The sequence below is a fragment of the Protopterus annectens genome, chromosome 4.part0 (genome assembly GCF_019279795.1).
Source record: "Protopterus annectens isolate FY-2018-M chromosome 4.part0, PAN1.0, whole genome shotgun sequence".
NCBI classification, from domain to species: domain Eukaryota; kingdom Metazoa; phylum Chordata; order Ceratodontiformes; family Protopteridae; genus Protopterus; species Protopterus annectens.
In genome coordinates, this window is record NC_056733.1 from 46338691 (window position 1) to 46356924 (window position 18234).

The 18234-nt window shown below is 36.8% G+C and overlaps 1 protein-coding gene across 1 annotated transcript in view; it reads right to left on the bottom strand.

The window, feature by feature from the left end:
* The window catches only part of RNF213 (ring finger protein 213), a gene marked incomplete in the record, with an annotated part of 2890576 nt that overhangs the window by 689254 nt on the left and 2183088 nt on the right, over positions 1-18234 (bottom strand). The window contains 2 exon segments of the mRNA XM_044069632.1: positions 2460-2574; positions 15047-15146. Coding sequence (XP_043925567.1) covers positions 2460-2574; positions 15047-15146 — 215 coding nt within the window.

Consider the following 18234-nt stretch of genomic DNA (forward strand, 5'->3'; position numbering starts at 1 on the left):
CATTTACTGTCTTTCCAAAGCTGTGACTATTTTTAAATCACCGCTGTTAAACACGGTCTTTAAACCCAACGTCATTACTGGAAAATGTTAGTACTTACTTGGACAACATCCTCAAAGCTCATAACCTGAAAGAGGCTGTCTAACTGTGGTCTCCTCATGTGGTGAGATAATTAGAATGGGGACAAATTATGAACAGTATGATGTAAACAGGTAGGCATAGTAAGAGACCTTTCTTCGGCGTCTCTGACTCATTTTCCTTCTTCCTTTTTCGAATGGTTGGCCATATATACTGCTTCTTGTCCAGTGCTTTCACCAAGGAGACAACCCCAGCTTTTTTGTAAGGTATTAGCCTAGTTAAAATATAACTTCAAAATGGGGCAGCAATAATCAATGTTGGTTCACTACTGAAAAAAGGCTTCAACTGCAATATGAACAACTTAAGTATCAATAATTCTGGCACCAAAACCATCATAAGGGTGGTAATGTCAACCACTGGCAATTGATTAGGGTAGTCAGTTTATCAAATACAAAGGACTTGTCCTACAGCCTTGTTAGGCAGTAAAAAGCTGTATCATTCTCATGCAACATGGATATGTACATCGCTGGGTTGATTCACTTTCCTCAAAATGGATAAGGGAGCGTGGAATACATTTAAAGACAGTGGTCTCATGGCAGTAATTGGCACTGCTACTTCAAAAAGGCAGATCCACAACACACATGAAGACATTTACCTCCACGCCACATCAAATGGCCCCTTGAGAAGAACCGATGGCAACTCTGAGTTTATTGATTAAAGAAAAGGAGAGATGCTTTGCAGCCTTCTCTCACTTCTTATCATCCATCCAGCACTCTTTACACATTTTTCAGTGATGAGTAATAATGGCATAATTAAAGCTCTGTTGTGAGCATAAAATGGTATATTTGTGCTTTGCTAGGAAAACAAAAATCAAATAAACTGAAAAGAGTGAGTTCTAGTCTAACCTGATACCAAGATCAGTAGACAGGATCAAACGAGCATTGCTAGGTCTCTCAGACAGTATTTCCACAATGACACTAAAACTGCCTAAGAAAGCTCTTCCTGAGGATGAACTTAAATAAGAGGGCTCTTTTGTTTCACAGCATGTTCTAAAGAAACTGCCTCATATAAAAACAAACATCTTCCCTGCATCTGAAAATTATGTGCTGTACATAAACGGTTACATTTGGCCTTCAGTTTTAACACGGACTTCTGCATTGTTAAGAAAAAATATGCTGTTATATCTTTTGGATGTCTAGAAAAGTCGGAATTAAAATCTCACTCCCCACTAAAGACAGGGATAAGGCTGTGAGTGACCACAAATAACAAGAATTTTAGGAGCTGCCTAGACACTGGAAAAGCTAAGCCAAGGAAGGATGGGGCGGAGTTAGTGGCTGACACCAGTCCACTCAATACATGACAGGGTGTTAACTTAGACCTGCTATAAAAGTACTCTCTAGATGAATATCCCAGAAATGTCTTTCATATGCAGAGGGGTTTAGAAGCTTGAGACTTGGCACTAGCACCCCATCCAATCATAGCATAACAGATGAAGTACTTGAAGTACTTGATAGATCACAGCTGTAGTGGGCACTCACTGCTTTTGCTGGATATTATGAGAAGGTTGTACGTCTAGTATAAATTATATCCTAAGCATGTGCCAAGGGTGCTGCTGCATTGTGTTGACCATGACTTATTTGTCCAATCTATGTAATATAAGGTGTGTGTGCCAGGAAAATACTCCCTGGGAATGGCCTCTGTGCAAGAGGGACTAGATGGGCTTGTTAAAAGGGCAGCTGAGTAGCATGGTATAGCTGATGAACACAGTTATACTAAGGTCATAAATAACATTAAAAAATGATCTACTTAACCAGTTCAAGTACTGCCATTATAGGTAGCAGGAGGAAGATAGAAAGAGATGAATGTCCATTCTGGCTGATCTTACTTTGAGAAAAGGTATTCCAATGTCATTACAAAAGCATACTACACAGAGAATGGAGGAAACTGTAACAGAGTTTTTCAACAGAATTAATGGGGGAGCAGGCCCTCCCTGAGCCACAGCAGAGTTCATATGGAAGTGTGGGTTAGCCAGTTATTAGGGACACAGGCTGCAACGTTTGTATGAAATGGAATAAGAAGGTTACATGAAGAGTTCCAAGTGAAAAGCAGTCATTGTAAATTAGACGGCTACCAAGAAACAGAGAAGCAAACGGTTGTTTGTCTTTTTGGCTTTTCTCGGTTAGGGGTCGCCACAACGGTCAAAATAATAAAAAAAAAAAAAATTCTGATGGCCCTACAAGCTAAGTACCAACATGTTGGAGTGTTTAACCTAGTTATAATAACAGTGAGTACAGGAGCAGAAACCTAGAAAAAAAAAAAAAAAAACAATATAAAATATAAACAAGCTAATGCAACAAATGAATTAAAACAGCTGTAACATTACCTCAAAACAGTTAACAAAAAGTGCATAAAGTTTAGCTTGCTCTTCTGGAAATAAGATATGGTAACGTTCCACAAAATGAAGGTAGGACTGTAGATGTTCCTTGACTTCAGGAAAGCTGCCAAAGAAAGAAAAAAATTTAAAAAATATTAACTGAAAGAAAGAGTCCAAAACTGAATTTTATTTCTAACCTCTCTTTCACAAAGGAATATGGAGTCTGCCAGCTTACAATTGCTATGTTCACACCAACAGAAAGTTACTCATGTATGTATAACAGCAGAAAATCTTTGTGAGAACTTTGTGCAGCTATTTCAGACTCTCAATTCAACTAATATTGTGAAAACTGTTATTCCGATTACCAGTGGAAAGGAATGCAGCATAACACCAAGCCAATAGCCACATGACACTAAGAATTATTGAAAGAGCAATCTTCCAACATATTTTTCTATTTCTTCCCAAAGAAGTCAGGATGGTGCAACACAGGCGTCTATTAAAACCCTTCCAAAGTTTCTACAAATCTTGAAGATTAGCCAATAAAATCTCCCAAGACAAAGGAAGAATACTCGTTGCAAGAAACCTTTCTTAATCACACTACCTTCCTTGGCCTACAGCAGGAAACACATTCGGTAAGCAAACACTAAAGAAGTTAAAATAAACTAAGGAAGAAGCTCCAGAAAGGCCTCACAACTGAAGGCTGCTAATTTTACATACACTATTAGTAGTTTTACAGTAAATAATGCATACATGACCATCACTTCAGTTCATATGCTATCAAATGCTGAGATATTCTTAAATTTCTCGCAGTGGCAATGTCTGAGAGCGTTGCATCTGTTAATCTGATGTGATTTTTTTTTTAAGAACTCTGTACAACTCTGCTTCATGTCTGAATAAGCTACCTTTTGTGTGTTTTTTCTGAGTCATTTTTCAGCACAACAATTCATATAAAACCTATTCATTACTGTCTTTACCATTTCTGTTTTTCTTTTATGCTATAATTTCAACTATGTATTTAACCTTAACCTTGTTAGCAGATATGCCAAAAAAACTCTGCAGATGTCTTTCCTCTGAAACTTTTCTCATCAGGGAATGCAGTATTTCTACAGCTACACAGTACACCCCGTTTACAAATCTCTGTGCAACACTATACTATCTGGGTACTTTGACAGAAATTAAATATCAAAGAAGTATCAGGCAGACCAATAATGATGGATTTTGACAAGTTTACACCTGTGTTATGTCAAAAAGCTTCATAACTCTACTTATCAAAAAGAAGAATACCAGAAAGGAGACCTGACCAGTTGGACTTCTGACTAACCCTTCCCAAGAACAGTAAAACACATCAGAAGCACTCCAGGGAAAAGTATTTCATTGATTAATTTTATTTATCTACATTTATTTACACTGATCAAGCATGACTAGTACAATTATTACAACAAGCAGAGGACAATTACGACAACACAAGCAAAAAACACAATACAAATGCAAGTGGTACAACAACCAGTTGTACTGCATTACAAATAAATTCACTATGGTAGAAATGTATTTTATTAAACTTGCGTATTATTGCAACCAGATCTGGACCCTGCCACACGTTGTAATGTTTTTGTGAAAGTAGCAATATTAGCGTGAAAAGGCTAGTGTCAACTGTTAAGTATTATTCTGTTGGGTGGTTTATAACATTGCAAAAGGAATAATGCTGAAATTTGCCTTCCCGGGGAGGATGCTTTCCTAGTCAGAAGTAATGACAAATGCACTACAGAGGGCTGCTCCCTCTGAATCATGTGAAGAATGACGTGTGTATGTCAATGTTTGGACATAGTCACGATAACCTGCACTTCTTTCCCAAAGAAGAATAAACTGCTTTGTAACTGTTTAGTTGATGGTAACATATATTATCCTGGGGCTGATTAATAAAAGCAGATTCGAGAGTTTAACAGGAAGGATTTCAGTGATGATATAAAATGTGTTGACCTCAGACAACCCCTTTCATGCACAGTTTAACGATCATGAACAGACCTTTCCGATTTACGGTTTTCTGTGTAAAGTAAATGCACTCACTTTTACGGTTGGGAGGGACATGATACTGAAAGCCCCTTTTTTTCCCTCGGTAGGCAGATAACACTGTTGTAGCTGTTTCTTAGAGAAAATATAAGGTATGTACTTGCAGTTTCCGAACTCATGACATTAATGGCATGTGTGTAGCAGCAACCCTGTTGATTTTATTTTGCATTAAACTACGCCGCTAAAGGATGGTACCCCGGATGAAGGATTTAGCTGATCTTCCTTTTTTCTTACACTATGCAGATAAGACTGTCTTGGCTGTTTGTCACAGAAAGGTTTGCCTATCTACTTACAGCAACCTTTAGTTAACTCACGACATAAACACCATATGTGTAGGGAAAAACCTGTTCATTTCTTTTAGCATTAAATTCCAGTAACTGGGAAGATGGCATGACATGTTGCCGGGGAAGTGCATGCATAGACAGCATTAGTATTTTTCTCAGTTTTATTCATAACCCTGCATAAAAGACCCTTCATTGTCAAAGAAAACACATTGTCTCACATTTTTAAAACATTAACGGTTGCATTTCACTATTGGGAAGCAACCGTTATGATCACAAAAATCTGGTTGCAATAATACGCAAGTACCAAAAACTGAGTATAATGAGATGAAGCAAGTTAGACAGATCAGCAACTGAAAGAGAACAAGTACAGCAATATCAGGAAAATATAAGGGAATCCAATGTTAGTGGGGGAAGTACATATGGGAGGGGTTCGTAGGGGTTGAAGAGTTTTGTACATATTTACAAGGTATTTGCTGTAATGTGTGTTACTGGGGAGATACACAGGAGTCACTGTATAGGGTAATAGGTAGATTCAGTAGGAGATTTGATTAGTTATGTGACATGACCTCTCTTACTATAGCTGCACTTAAATTACACCTGCTAACTGAACAGGTATCGCTGAAATTCATGCTGTAAGTCAATTAGTGTTTCATGGAAATGGAAATCAGCTGGCTTGTTTTAGCAATTCCCTGGTTTGTCTAAACCTGTCCACTGTTAGCTGCAAGGTTGTAGAACAGTGGGTTAAGGAAATTTCTCCTCAGTCACACTGCTGTTTGACCTTGGAATTAATATGTTTAACATTTGCAGGTCTGGTGGGTGCTGAAGGCTTGCCCCTTGCAAAAATGTTTACATTTTTATTAAAGTACATATGTATCATCATCATCATCTTCTTTCGACTGTTCCCGTTAGGGGTCGCCACAGCGGATCATCTGTTTCCATTTCTTCCTGTACTATGCATCTTGCTTGGTCACAACTACCTGCATGTCCTCTCTCACCACATCCATAAACCTTATCTTAGGCCTTCCTCTTTTCCTCTTACCCAGCAGCTCCATCCTTAGCATCCTTTTCCCAATATATCCAGCATCCCTCCTCAGCACATGTCCAAACCAACGCAATCTCACCTCTCTTGCTTTGTCTCCAAACTGTCCAACCTGAGCCGACCCCTCTAATATACTGATTCCTAATCCTGTCGATCCTAGTCATGCCCAGTGCAAATCTTAACATATTTAACTCTGCCACATCCAGCTCTGACTCATGCCTTTTTGTCAATGCCACCGTCTCCAACCCATATAACATAGCTTGTCTCACTACCCTCTTGTAGACCTTCCCTTTCACACTTACTGGTATCCATCTGTCACAAATCACTCCTGCAATCTTCTCAACCCATTCCACCCTGTCTGTACTCTCTTGTTCACCTCTCTTCCACACTCACCATTACTCTGAACTGTTGATCCCAAGTACTTAAACTCATCCACCTTTACCATCTCTACTCCCTGCATCCTCATCATTCCTCTATCCTCTCTCTCATTTACACACACATATTCTGTTTTATCCCTGCTGACCTTCATTCCTCTCCTCTCTAAAGCACATCTCCATCTCTCCAGGGTCTCCTCCACCTGTTCCTTACTCTCACAACAGATCACAATGTCATCTGCAAACATCGTAGTCCACAGGGACTCCTGTCTGATCTCATCTGTCAATCTGCCCATCACCACTGCAAATAAGAAAGGGCTCAGAGCTGATCCTTGATGTAATCCCACCTCCACCTTAAACGTATCTGTCACTCCCACCGCAGTCCTCACCAATGTGACACTACCCTCATACATATCCTGTACCACTCTTACATACTTCTCTGCCACTCCCGACTTCCTCATACAATACCACAACTCCTCTCTAGGCACCCTGTCATATGCTTTCTCTAAGTCCACAAAGACACAATGCAGCTCCTTCTGACCTTCTCTGTATTTCTCCAACCACAATCAGAGTAAACATTGCATCTGTAGTGCTCTTTCCTGGCATGAAAACATACTGCTGATCACTAATCATCACCTCCCTTCTTAACCTAGCTTCCACTACTCTTTCCCAAAACTTCAAGCTGTGACTGATCAGTTTTATCCCTCTGTAGATACTGCAGCTCTGCATATCACCCTTATTCGTAAAGATAGGTACCAAAACACTTTTTCTCCACTCCTCAGGCATCCTCTGACTTTCAAAAATTTCATTAAACAATCTGGTTAAAAATTCCACTGCCATTTCTTCTAAGCACCTCCATGCTTCCACTGGTATGTCATCTGGGCCAACAGCCTTTCCATTCTTCATCCTCTTCATAGCTGTCCTTACTTCCTCCTTGCTAATCTGTTTCACTTCCTGATTCATTATCCCCACATCATCCAACCTTCTCTCTCTCTCTCATTCTCTTCATTCATCAGCACTTCAAAGTACTCTTTCCATATACTCAACACACTCTCCTCACTTGTGAGTACGTTTCCCTCACTGTCCTTTATCACCCTTACCTGCTGCACATCTTTTCCAGCTCTGTCCCTCTGTCTAGACAATCGGTACAGGTCCTTTTCTCCCCCTTTAGTGTCCAATCTCTCATACAACTCTCCATATGCCTTATCTTTAGCCTTCGCCACCTCTCTCTTTGCCATGCACCTCATCTCCTTATACTCATGTCTACTTTCTTCATCTCTTTGACAATCCCACTTCTTCACCAGCCTCTTCCTCTGTATACTCTCCTGTACTTTCTCATTCCACCACCAGGTCTCCTTGTCCTCCTTCCTCTGTCCAGATCTCACACCAAGCACCTTTCTAGCAGTCTCCCTTACTAACTCTTCACTGCCTCACAGTGCCTGTCTTAACTCTTCCCAGAACTTCACCTCACAATCACCCTTTTTTAACTTCCACCATTTAATCCTTGGCACTGCTTTCACACTCCTCCTCCTCTTCTTGATCACCAACGTCATCCTACAGACCACCATTCTATGCTGCTTAAATACACTTTCCCCTGTCACCACTTTACAGTCACCAATCTCCTTCAAACTGGCCCTCCTACATAGGATATAATCCAACTGTGTGCATTTTCCTCCACTCTTGTACGTCACCCTATGCTCCTCCCTCTTCTTAAAATATGTATTCACCACAGCCATGTCCATCCTTTTCGCAAAATCCACAATCATCTGAACTTCTGCATTCCTCTCCTTAACACTATAACTACCCTTCACTTCCTCATCCCTTCTGTTCACTTCACCAACATGCCCACTGAAGTCTGCTCCAGTCACTAGTCTCTCACCCTTGGGTACTATGTATGTATCTATTTTTTAGTGGTTATGACAGTGATCGACATGTTTCCTATCTAAAATCAGTTTTAATGAAATATTTTCTGGTGTTTAACTACATAACTCTACTACATGTGTAACTCAATAACCAGTGTGCTAAAATGACTTACTTTGCAGCTTCCTGCCATGATCCTTGCTGCAGGCACAGAAGACTTCTAAAGCAGGCTACTGTAAAGTTTTCGTTCAGTATCACCAACCCTCAGCATGTTCACAAATCCAGGCAGATCATATTAAAGCAGGCCCCAAAAACATTTTAAATGAATGATGACTGGTCCAAGGTCCTGCACATTGTTCTGTTAGGTTTTGACAAATGGAACTGGATTGTGTGTGGTAAAACGTGCACACTAGTTATGCAACTGATGTGGGTAGTTTTTGGTAGTACGTAAAAGTTTTTACTTTGTGATTTAAGGACAAGGTCTCCTATCATTAAGTACAGTCAAAATGGCAAAATAATAGATTATGTCTGTTATGTTATGTTTGTTAAAAATAAAAGTAGAACATCTGCATTTCAGGTAATCCTGATCAAAATAATTTGTCAAATATACAAAAAAAAATGATGGTGACAAGACTGAATAATTAAGAAACGCTTTACATGGAAAAATATTTTCAGAACAGAGATACTTCAAGTTATTAAATTTAATATGAAAGTCTTTTCCTAGGAAGTTGGTATAGAGAACACTTTAGACAACTTTTTGACAGAATAAAAATCACAGATCAGCCTCAAGGAACAAGCAAGCAACTAACAAAGTTTTTTTTATTTTCTTCAAAGCACATAGTGTTACTAAACAAGGGCCGAAGTATGTAATACAAATGACAGTTGAAAGAAAAAAAGCCACTACATATCTTAGGGTTTTAGTCCTTTGATACAATAGGCAATGTCAGCCCACAGTGTAACATCAATGTATCTAAATTCAAAAACTGTTTCTCAGTACTTAATATTATATGGGATACAGAATAGTAATTATTTTCCTTGACATAGTCGAAGACAAGGTGTATAATATATTCTAAACATTGCCAGAAAATGAAGATATGTTTATAGCTACAAACGCCAGATATGTCACACAAGAGATAAAATATTTAACATTTATATCAGAAGGCTAAAGATTCTGGCAAGGAACTGTGATTTTAAAGATAATGAAAGAGAAATAAAAACAGATTACTAAGAATTTCTCTGTTGGAAAGGTCAGAAGAAAGGTAGCAAAGGAGAAAGATGCCAATTAAAATACGTGCTCAACTAAGAAAGGTCATTAGAAATTTTAGAACAAGAAGTAAAAACATTAAAGAAGGAATATATTAAGTCAAACAACAATATGCAAGACAGAAGAAATAGGAAAGACAGATAGAACATCAGTTCAAAAGCAGAAATAGCAAAAGATACATCTTAAAAGCAGAACTGAAGCACAGTGTATAGAAACTGTGACAGAAGGTAAGCATAAAGAAATGTTTGTCCTGGAAAAAAAATATGCATTGGGAAAAGATAATTACCCTGTAAGAATGTGCAAATCAGTAGAAAGCAATACAACCACTTCATGGGAAGCCAGCATGGGAAAATAAAATATCAAACACTGTTCTCTTTTATTTTGAATGTGTTAATAGAAAAAGTAAATATGGAGAGTGCAAGTGAAACTTCAAGGAAAAGTATACTTTTTTGTGAACAATATAGAATAGTAAATGCAAAACTAAACCAGGACTGGAAGACCACATCAGAAGCTTGACAAACATGCCTTCATGTTCATCTGTGCATTAAAATGAGTCTAGGAAGACATAATCAGTAAAAGCTAATGCCATGAATACAACATAGGACTGCACAGATATAAGCTTACATTTCTGTAGAAACATTAACAATACTGGGTTTCATCCTGAGAGAAGTCTGTACAAAGAAAATTAAAACCTTATAAAATAAGGTAAGATAAACACTGGTCCTGCAAATCAAAGGTGCTTGCCCTACTGAGTTACTCTAAAAGCAGATGCACTGGGCCTTATTTAGACTAGAGAGGAAAGCAGGCTGGTCTAGCAACTGCAACAGGTTTCATTTGGGGAAGGTATTTTGTTATTTCACACGTGAACCATAATAAGTGTTCTTCCTTTAAGACATTTTTAGTCATTCAATGTATCTAGTTACTTTTCAGTAAAAGATTAAAAATAAAATTAAAAGGAAAGCCATTTGTAATGTCATTTTAGACATTCATACTAATTATTTCCACTGTACAACCAGCCTAGTGGGCTTTTTCAACTTGGACTTTTGTGCCTGCTCTGCTAATTATACTCCTTGACCCTAATGCTACTGCCGGCCTGAGAAATTCTACTTACACTCTAATGAATAAATTTCCTCACATTTAAAACTTTGCTACGGCTACTGAATTCTGCTTAAATTACCTCAACCTTGGATAATTTTAATACTGTGTTAATGCGCTAACTAAGGAAGTTGGAACTCCGTGTCTATCAAACTTGATTACAATGGTTTGTCTCTGGGTGAACAGGTCTCTACTGCTTTAAGACTGGAGCAAAGTGTGTTTTTCATTACTCTAACTGGACTACATCTACATGGATCTGTCAACAGCTTGTACTTGAGTTCCTGGATTTGATACAACCACCCATTACAGCTCTCATACATATTTTAATTTTAGTTAGTTTTGGAATTATTTTACAGCATTTTGTCTAAAACTGAAGTCTGCATTTTCAAGTTATGTGGTTGTGCAGCTTATACCTTCTACTTCTTTGTTTAAATTTAATGTCTACTTTCTAAAGTTCGATTGCTTTTTGTAACTTAATCTGTTTATACTAAACAGTTATTGCCTGTTGTTTTATCATACGCATTTTAGTTCGCATTAGTTCAACACTGTACTCAGCCTACTGTCTTCTGCTAATATTTCCTGCAAACACATGCTATACCACTACTTGCTGTAACCTGTTGTAAATATGAATGCTAATTTACTTTATTTTATTTAAATTCTTATAAACTCATTATGTTACAATGCATATATATTTTAGTATGTTATTTTTACTGCATTGTTTTTCATTTTCTTTCATATTCTTTATTTTATACCTTTTCCTTATATTAGATTTTTCCTCCAGGACTCTGCTGAAAACGTGGCAGATAACACAGACAGAAAAACTCAATTATAAAATGGAAAGTTAATCAATTTTATGGATAGTACTGTTCTTCAGCATGCACATCTGACTAATGTACTGTAGTGTTTTTGTTATTTGCTTTAAAAAAGAAAACACTTATTCAACAAACAGCAGCACAACCATGTTTTGCACCAACATTTTGTAACAAGCTTTAACACAACAGGGAGTTAGGAAACACTTCCTAGATAAATGTATACTGATCAACAGGTTGATTAGCTCTCACATTGTGAAAACTGAAATTGAGAAAAAGGAGGTCAGTACGGGTTACCAGTTTGGGTGGAATTCACTCACTGGCTAGTATTTACACTGCCTAGATGCTGCCAAGGAATAATTCTGGAGAAAAGTAAGACAGAATTAACCATTAAAAGAGAAGAAGAAAAAAAAACACTGGCTGGAAAGAATTTTGCAGACATTCGGCAAAAAATAGTTCAATTTTCAGCTTTGATACAAGATATAGTTTCTGGTAATTTAGAGGAAAAAAATAAATCAAATGCACTCAGGGGTGCTTAAAATAAGTGAAACATTGAACGAATATATAAATTAAATCGACAAAAGGCTGAAAAAATAGAAGCTTTAACTAGCTATTCAGATGAACTGATAGAACTAAAAAAAAATCCAAGGCTGAAATGAAGAAAAAAAAAAAAAAAAAAGGCTGGCTGAGCATAATGTTTCTCAAGAAGAGAGGTTTCAAAAAATAATAAAATTAAGACACAGCACACAGAGAAAACCTGAGATTTTCTGCTATACTACAGAAACAAGAAGGAACAAACTGCATTAATTTTATGAAAGTATAAAGACGCAACTTAATTGAAGTTTCACAGCAGGATTTGTTCATTGAGAGAACACACTGTGTGTATCCTCTGAATTTTGTATGCAAAGGTCTGTATTAGCAAATATATAACTTTACCAATAGAAAGGATTGCTCTTGAAAATATTGTCATAAAATGGAAAACATATTAAAATTTGTGACAGGAAAGTGTTTATAGAAAATGATTATTCATTTTACACCAGACAGAAGAGAAGCAATTTTATCCTAGCAATAAGGAAACATTGAGATATAGGTGTCAAGCTGCTGTATCCAGCTTATTGAATATTTTTCATGGAGAATCAAAGACATTTTTTTGAAGCAGAACTGGTTAGGAAGAAAACAAAAAAAGTTTAGGCAACAAAGAGTGAGCCAAAAAGCACTCTGCTTCTCATTCTATAAATAAAATTAAGCATTAAGTGGCAAAAAAGCATAGTAGGTAGCAAGAAGAACTAGTAGTACTTTGGACTTGGACCAGAGACTGATATTGGGAGACAGACAAAGACCAGAAGCATTGTGAAATTTGTGAACAAATATGAGACTCTAAAGCATAAATCATACTACATATAGGAAATGACACGTGAAATGTGGCTTTGCAAGAAGTGTCTAAAGAAAGACTGGAATTGTGTTGTCTTGGTAAAATAATGGGTGGACTGTAAATCATAAACCCCACTTTGTCATTAATATTTAAAATAACACTGAAAAAGTGACTAAGTAAAACAGTTTTGTTCTCATTAATATTTGTATACAAATTTCATGATGTAAAATGCATGTTATACTGCAAATTGTGCAGTCATGATTATATGTGAGGTGTGGGTGTCATAAATGTGGTGTGAAATTAAAGCAAGAAAGTTATTTTTCTTAATTGTACAGTATCCAGGCTTTACACTCTAACAAAGTAAGAAATGCTGATAAGAAGCAATTTAAAGTTAATATAGAGGATTATGATTGAATCACTGATCGTATCCTGTTTATTATGTGCTCGTGACAGGGGTGGCAAGTAATTCACCTTGAGGGCAAAGATCTGGAGGTGAATTTCTTGGCATCCATGTCAAGAACACTTAATAAAGAGTTATGAATGGTGACCCAATCATAATTCTTTGTAGTGAATAGAGCTTTATCTGCTCTATGTACTACTAGTTACAGGAAAACAAATGCTAAGTGTTTTGATGGCATACAGACAGAAAGGCAGTTTAATGCTTTCTATTACAGTTACCCTCCTTTCATGCTTCTCAATAGTCCAGATTTTTGCAGAATGTCAAGATTTTTGCCTCATTTGTTTAGTCAATTCCTCATAAAGTCTATGGTTGACAAATCCTGGAGGACTGAAGTCAATGAATAGTGACATACATTTCAGTTTCAGAGTTAGTATCTTCTGCAGGGGGGGGGGGGGGTTCTGGCAAGCACATTCTGTTATTCTAGCTAAGTTTGTAAAAGAAAGGGACAATTAACCCTTCAGACAGCAGTACTACTGCTCCCGTGATTTACTGGTCAGTGCTTGCAGATATGACTACCTAGCAGTAGACCTGACCTTAAAAAATTAAGCAAGGGGTGCTTAATAATTGTTAAGCTCGGGTCTTGCATCACTTTAATGCTTAACTAATTTGTCTTTTTCAGAATTTTTGAGCGTAATGCCTGTGCTCTGTGCACTACATTTCAATTTTGGTGATGAAATGGAGGGGCTGTGTTCAAGAAATAAGGAGACTTTGGATGCAGGTCCTTAAGTACAACATCAACAACCATGCAGACTATTAGATTCATAAAACAGCAGAAAGTATTCTAAGAATGAAGCCAACACAGAGAATGGAGATTTTACCAATCATAATGACTTCAACTAGTGGTATACACAGTAGGCAGAGGGGGGGACCGAAAAATTAGTAAAGGAGCTAAGGTGTTGTGAGTAAATAACTAGACAGAAAAATATAATAGAGTGGGATGAGGCCAAGCAGAAGTGTGGACTGCAGGTTAGAGACTTTCTTCCCTGACAGGGATTTATAACAGAGTACAGGCAATGAGAAATGGATACAGTATTGCTAAATGAAAGACAAGCTAAAGCAGAGTTTTTAATTGAGTCTAGAAAAGATGATGCAGTTACAAAGGTATAATTAGCATGGCATACAAAATATTTATGACACCTATAAGAATCAATCAGAGGAGGTTAGAAAACAATGGGAAGAGACAATAGAAATGCAATATGCAAATGAACAATGGCAGGACAACTATATGGCTCCCTAGTATGTAAAAAGTCCAGAAATTAAAAAAAATCCTTGGAAGTGTTTACTTTAGTATTTTTATATCCTAAGCAGACGTCCGAGAATTCTTCCTCAGATAAGAAATGTTAGCAGTATTATAGGAAACAAAGGGATGTAAACAGAAAATGTTTTTTGGGAATGCAATAAGTTGGCAGATTTTAAAAATTCCCTGTAGTGTACTTTGTCAAAAAAAGTTATGGGTGAAATGGTTGGAATTAAGGAAAAATGGAATTTGTGGGAACAATACATGCATAATAAATAATGTTTAGTAGGAGTGACATTTTAGGGAAAACAGGAACTGAGAAATGTATGCAATGATGGAGTGAGTGAAAACTTTAAAAAGAAGACTTGTATTGCATGAAAAATAGAAAACAAATGTTATTGTGGTTTGTTTTCTTTTTTCTTTTCTGTTAAAAAAAAAAATAAACTACGGAAATCCACTTCAAAACATTGCTCTCTAATAAATATTCAAGTTTCTCATTTTATTTATAATAAACTTTTCAACCCCCAAATTCCACAGCAAATATTTATACCTTACCACATGATTTTCAAGTTAAAAGATCAAGCAAAGAAATCAATATCAAAATCCAAAAGATGCTCTATGACTTAAAGACATTAAATCAAAATTATTTTTTAACAGTGCAGTCAGATAAAATTCTGTTAGGTTTGTGTGTCATAAAGCCTGATTAAAATCACATATTTTTGAAACACTCCTTACCTGTACTTTAAAAGGAGTTTCAGCATCACTGAGCGAACCATGGGGTTCTTATCTATAGTGTCATCAAAAGGTGAGAGAGACTTTGTGTAGGTTTTGAGGCCTGAAAATCAGAGAATAATAAAATATAATGTCTCAGTGACGGTTAATAGTAAAAAAGTACAGCGCCAGTTTCAGTCTTGCAGATACTACAAGAAAGAATATATGTAATGCTATCACCACTCTGTAGTTCAGATTTCTTAAAAATTCAGTCCTTCTATATTACTCCCAACAATGAAAGACTATTTAAGCTCACTACCTTGTAACATTTGCTCACAAAATCCATAGATTTCATCAATACCACTTATAAGTGCAATGTGGAACAAGAAGTCACAGTAAGTATTGCATGGGAGCTCAGTCACATATTTATTTAGAACAGTGATATACAGCTGTGTAGCAAGTTGTACAAGCAGGCAAAATTAAAAGCATCAGAAAGTCTCCCACACTTCATCTCTCTCGTATTTCTCCTACTCCATGAATGTAAAATTGTAATTTGACACTTTCAACCTCACCATCTATGTCAGTTTGTTATATATTAATATGTAATGACTTTACTCTACTGACTGCAGGTTTCCTCTAGTATGGCTGCCTTTCAGTTACTGTAGGCCCATATTGTAATGTTAAGCTTTGTATTCTGTAAATTGAGGTTTTCTCATCAAGCCTATGGTGAAAAGGGGCTACCGCAGCCCAATCAGACTATCCAGTCAACAGAAGCAATAAATAATTATAAATACATAAATAAATAAGTCAAGTAGATGGACCAAGAGAAAACGTCTCAGTTGGCCACATTGGTCCAACCCTATGTAATACAATGATAAATATTGTGCATGTTGCAGTCTTAATACCTCCTTTGGATTTTTGGTCAAAGTGCAACAAAGAAAAGTAAACAAAGAACTCAAAAGCAAAAAAAAAAAAAAAGTGGGAGGATAAAACAAACCCTTATGGAAAACGATGACTAATTCCTCATGCAATAATCTCTTTCAAAAATCTACTGCTATGGGAAAGTCTTTTATCCTTCCTCACATCAGTATGCCATGCTGAGAATGCTCTTACAGTGTGCATTGTTGATATACATAAATCGTAAGCAGTATGCTAAGCATCTAATGCTGTACCCCAAAAAACATTAACACGTAGGCTACCGCATTAAGGTAGGACCACTTGGAAAACAACAATCTCAAAAACAGTCCTTGTTTCTAGAAATCCTATCCAGGCTAATGCATGATGAAAGACGTGACCCTCTGGATTAGATCTTGTTAAAATAGAAACCATATGACAATTAGCAGCTGTATAAATATTTAAAGATGAGTTGCAGTGGAAAGGTAAAGAATATGGCAGCTGTTCTTGTGGTATATAATGTCTTTGAAACTGCCCACAGAAGTTGTTGCGTAGAGATAACTTAAGATGGCATAGATAGCATAGTCTGTCAATCACACAGGCAAATATGAGGTGCAAGAATGACCCACCATTTGGAAACTTCCAGTACAGCTCCAGATAAATAAGAGTTGAATTTTGGCACTTCACATGGACAAAGTGATACATTTATAAAATACCTACTTATCGTTCTACTAGTAGAAAATATCAGTTTTAGGACTAAACAGTAGCTAAATGTCTTCAAAAGGAAGAAGAAAAAAGAAAGACTTAACTAAGCAAAGGATATCTACAAAGATGAAGACTACAATGGAAATACCTATCAAACACGTGTTGCAATGCTCAAAAGGGTCATTACAGAAGTAAGGGAAACTACAGAAATGATATCTATGAATGGAACACACTAGACAAAATGCATGAGGGAATTATCAATGAAAAAAAGAAACTGTTTACCATCTATGAAAAAATTATGTGAGTGGGCCGATTGCAAGAGTTAGAAATTCTTCTGGACAGGGTTAACAAGGTCTTTGTTTCCAATCCATGCAGAAACAGGAATCTATAGCCCATCTTGATAAAATGTCAAAAATATCAATTAAAAGTCATCCCATGGAAGTTATGGATGAATGCAAAATTCTACACATGAATGGCTCCAGAATATACGCGAACAATCATTTTCCCTCGACTATGAGATCCAGAAGAAATACGTTTATCCCACTCTTCAAAAAATGCAGGTCTGGAATGGAAATTAATTCATCTAGCAGACCTACAACTTTTCTTCCCTTCTAATGATAAGACTTCTCTATGGCTGATTATGACAGTGATCTGCATGAAAGGTGCTAAAATGTCCCACAGGTTGATTAGACTTAGACCATGTAAAGATGCAAGGCTAACTGTAAGTAAGAAAAAGAAAGACTGTATATTAAGTCATTCTTGTTTTCTGAATGAAACTGGAAGAAAAGCAGTGAGAAATGAAGAAATAAACAAGTACAATTAGGGACTCTGAGGAATCTGTTAAGGATCTGATGTTTCAGTAGTTGCAAAAAGTACAAGAAAAATTATAATTATATGATCCTGCATTCTATTTTATGCTCTAATATGAACAGTAAGTAATGTGCAACTCTAAACAACTAAAGAGCTGCCATAGTCAAGCTATGTTGTGCAAGGATCAAGTGTCTAAGTAGATAATAATGAATAATACATTGCATTTTTGATCTTAGCTGTTTGCATTAATAGTTTTTAAAATAATTTCTTAGATCACCACTGAAAACAACCTATTTTAAGTCCTGCAGAGGTAATTGCTCACTAACAGCTACCATCGTATTGAATAGTTCTGACAGCTTTTCAAAAGGGAATGCATTTGCAAGGGGCAAGACTGGTGGGAAAATTCTTGTCTATTGACTGGCAGGTTGGGGAGTCCTCAGTTGACGTCAGTGATAGCTTATGGTCTCTACTAATGTCTGATGAATAAAAAGTCTGCACTCCGTCAGACTGAGAAGTAGCAATTAGCTGGAGATTACATTTTAAAGGCATACATTCCATATTAAGCACCTCCTGCACAGAAAACAGCTACACACAAATGATGAGAGACTGTCAAACAATAGAAAAGTTAAGCCAGGCAACTATTTTAAAGAGTTTGGAAAATAACTGTAAGAGGTGGATGTGGGAAGAGTTGCTAGTGATAATTATAAAGGTAACAGTCGATGTACATATAAGGGCTGATATAGGGAAGGGGAGTGAATAATGGCTCAGACGGACTCTTTTCTTTTTTATTTCAGTGGGAGAAT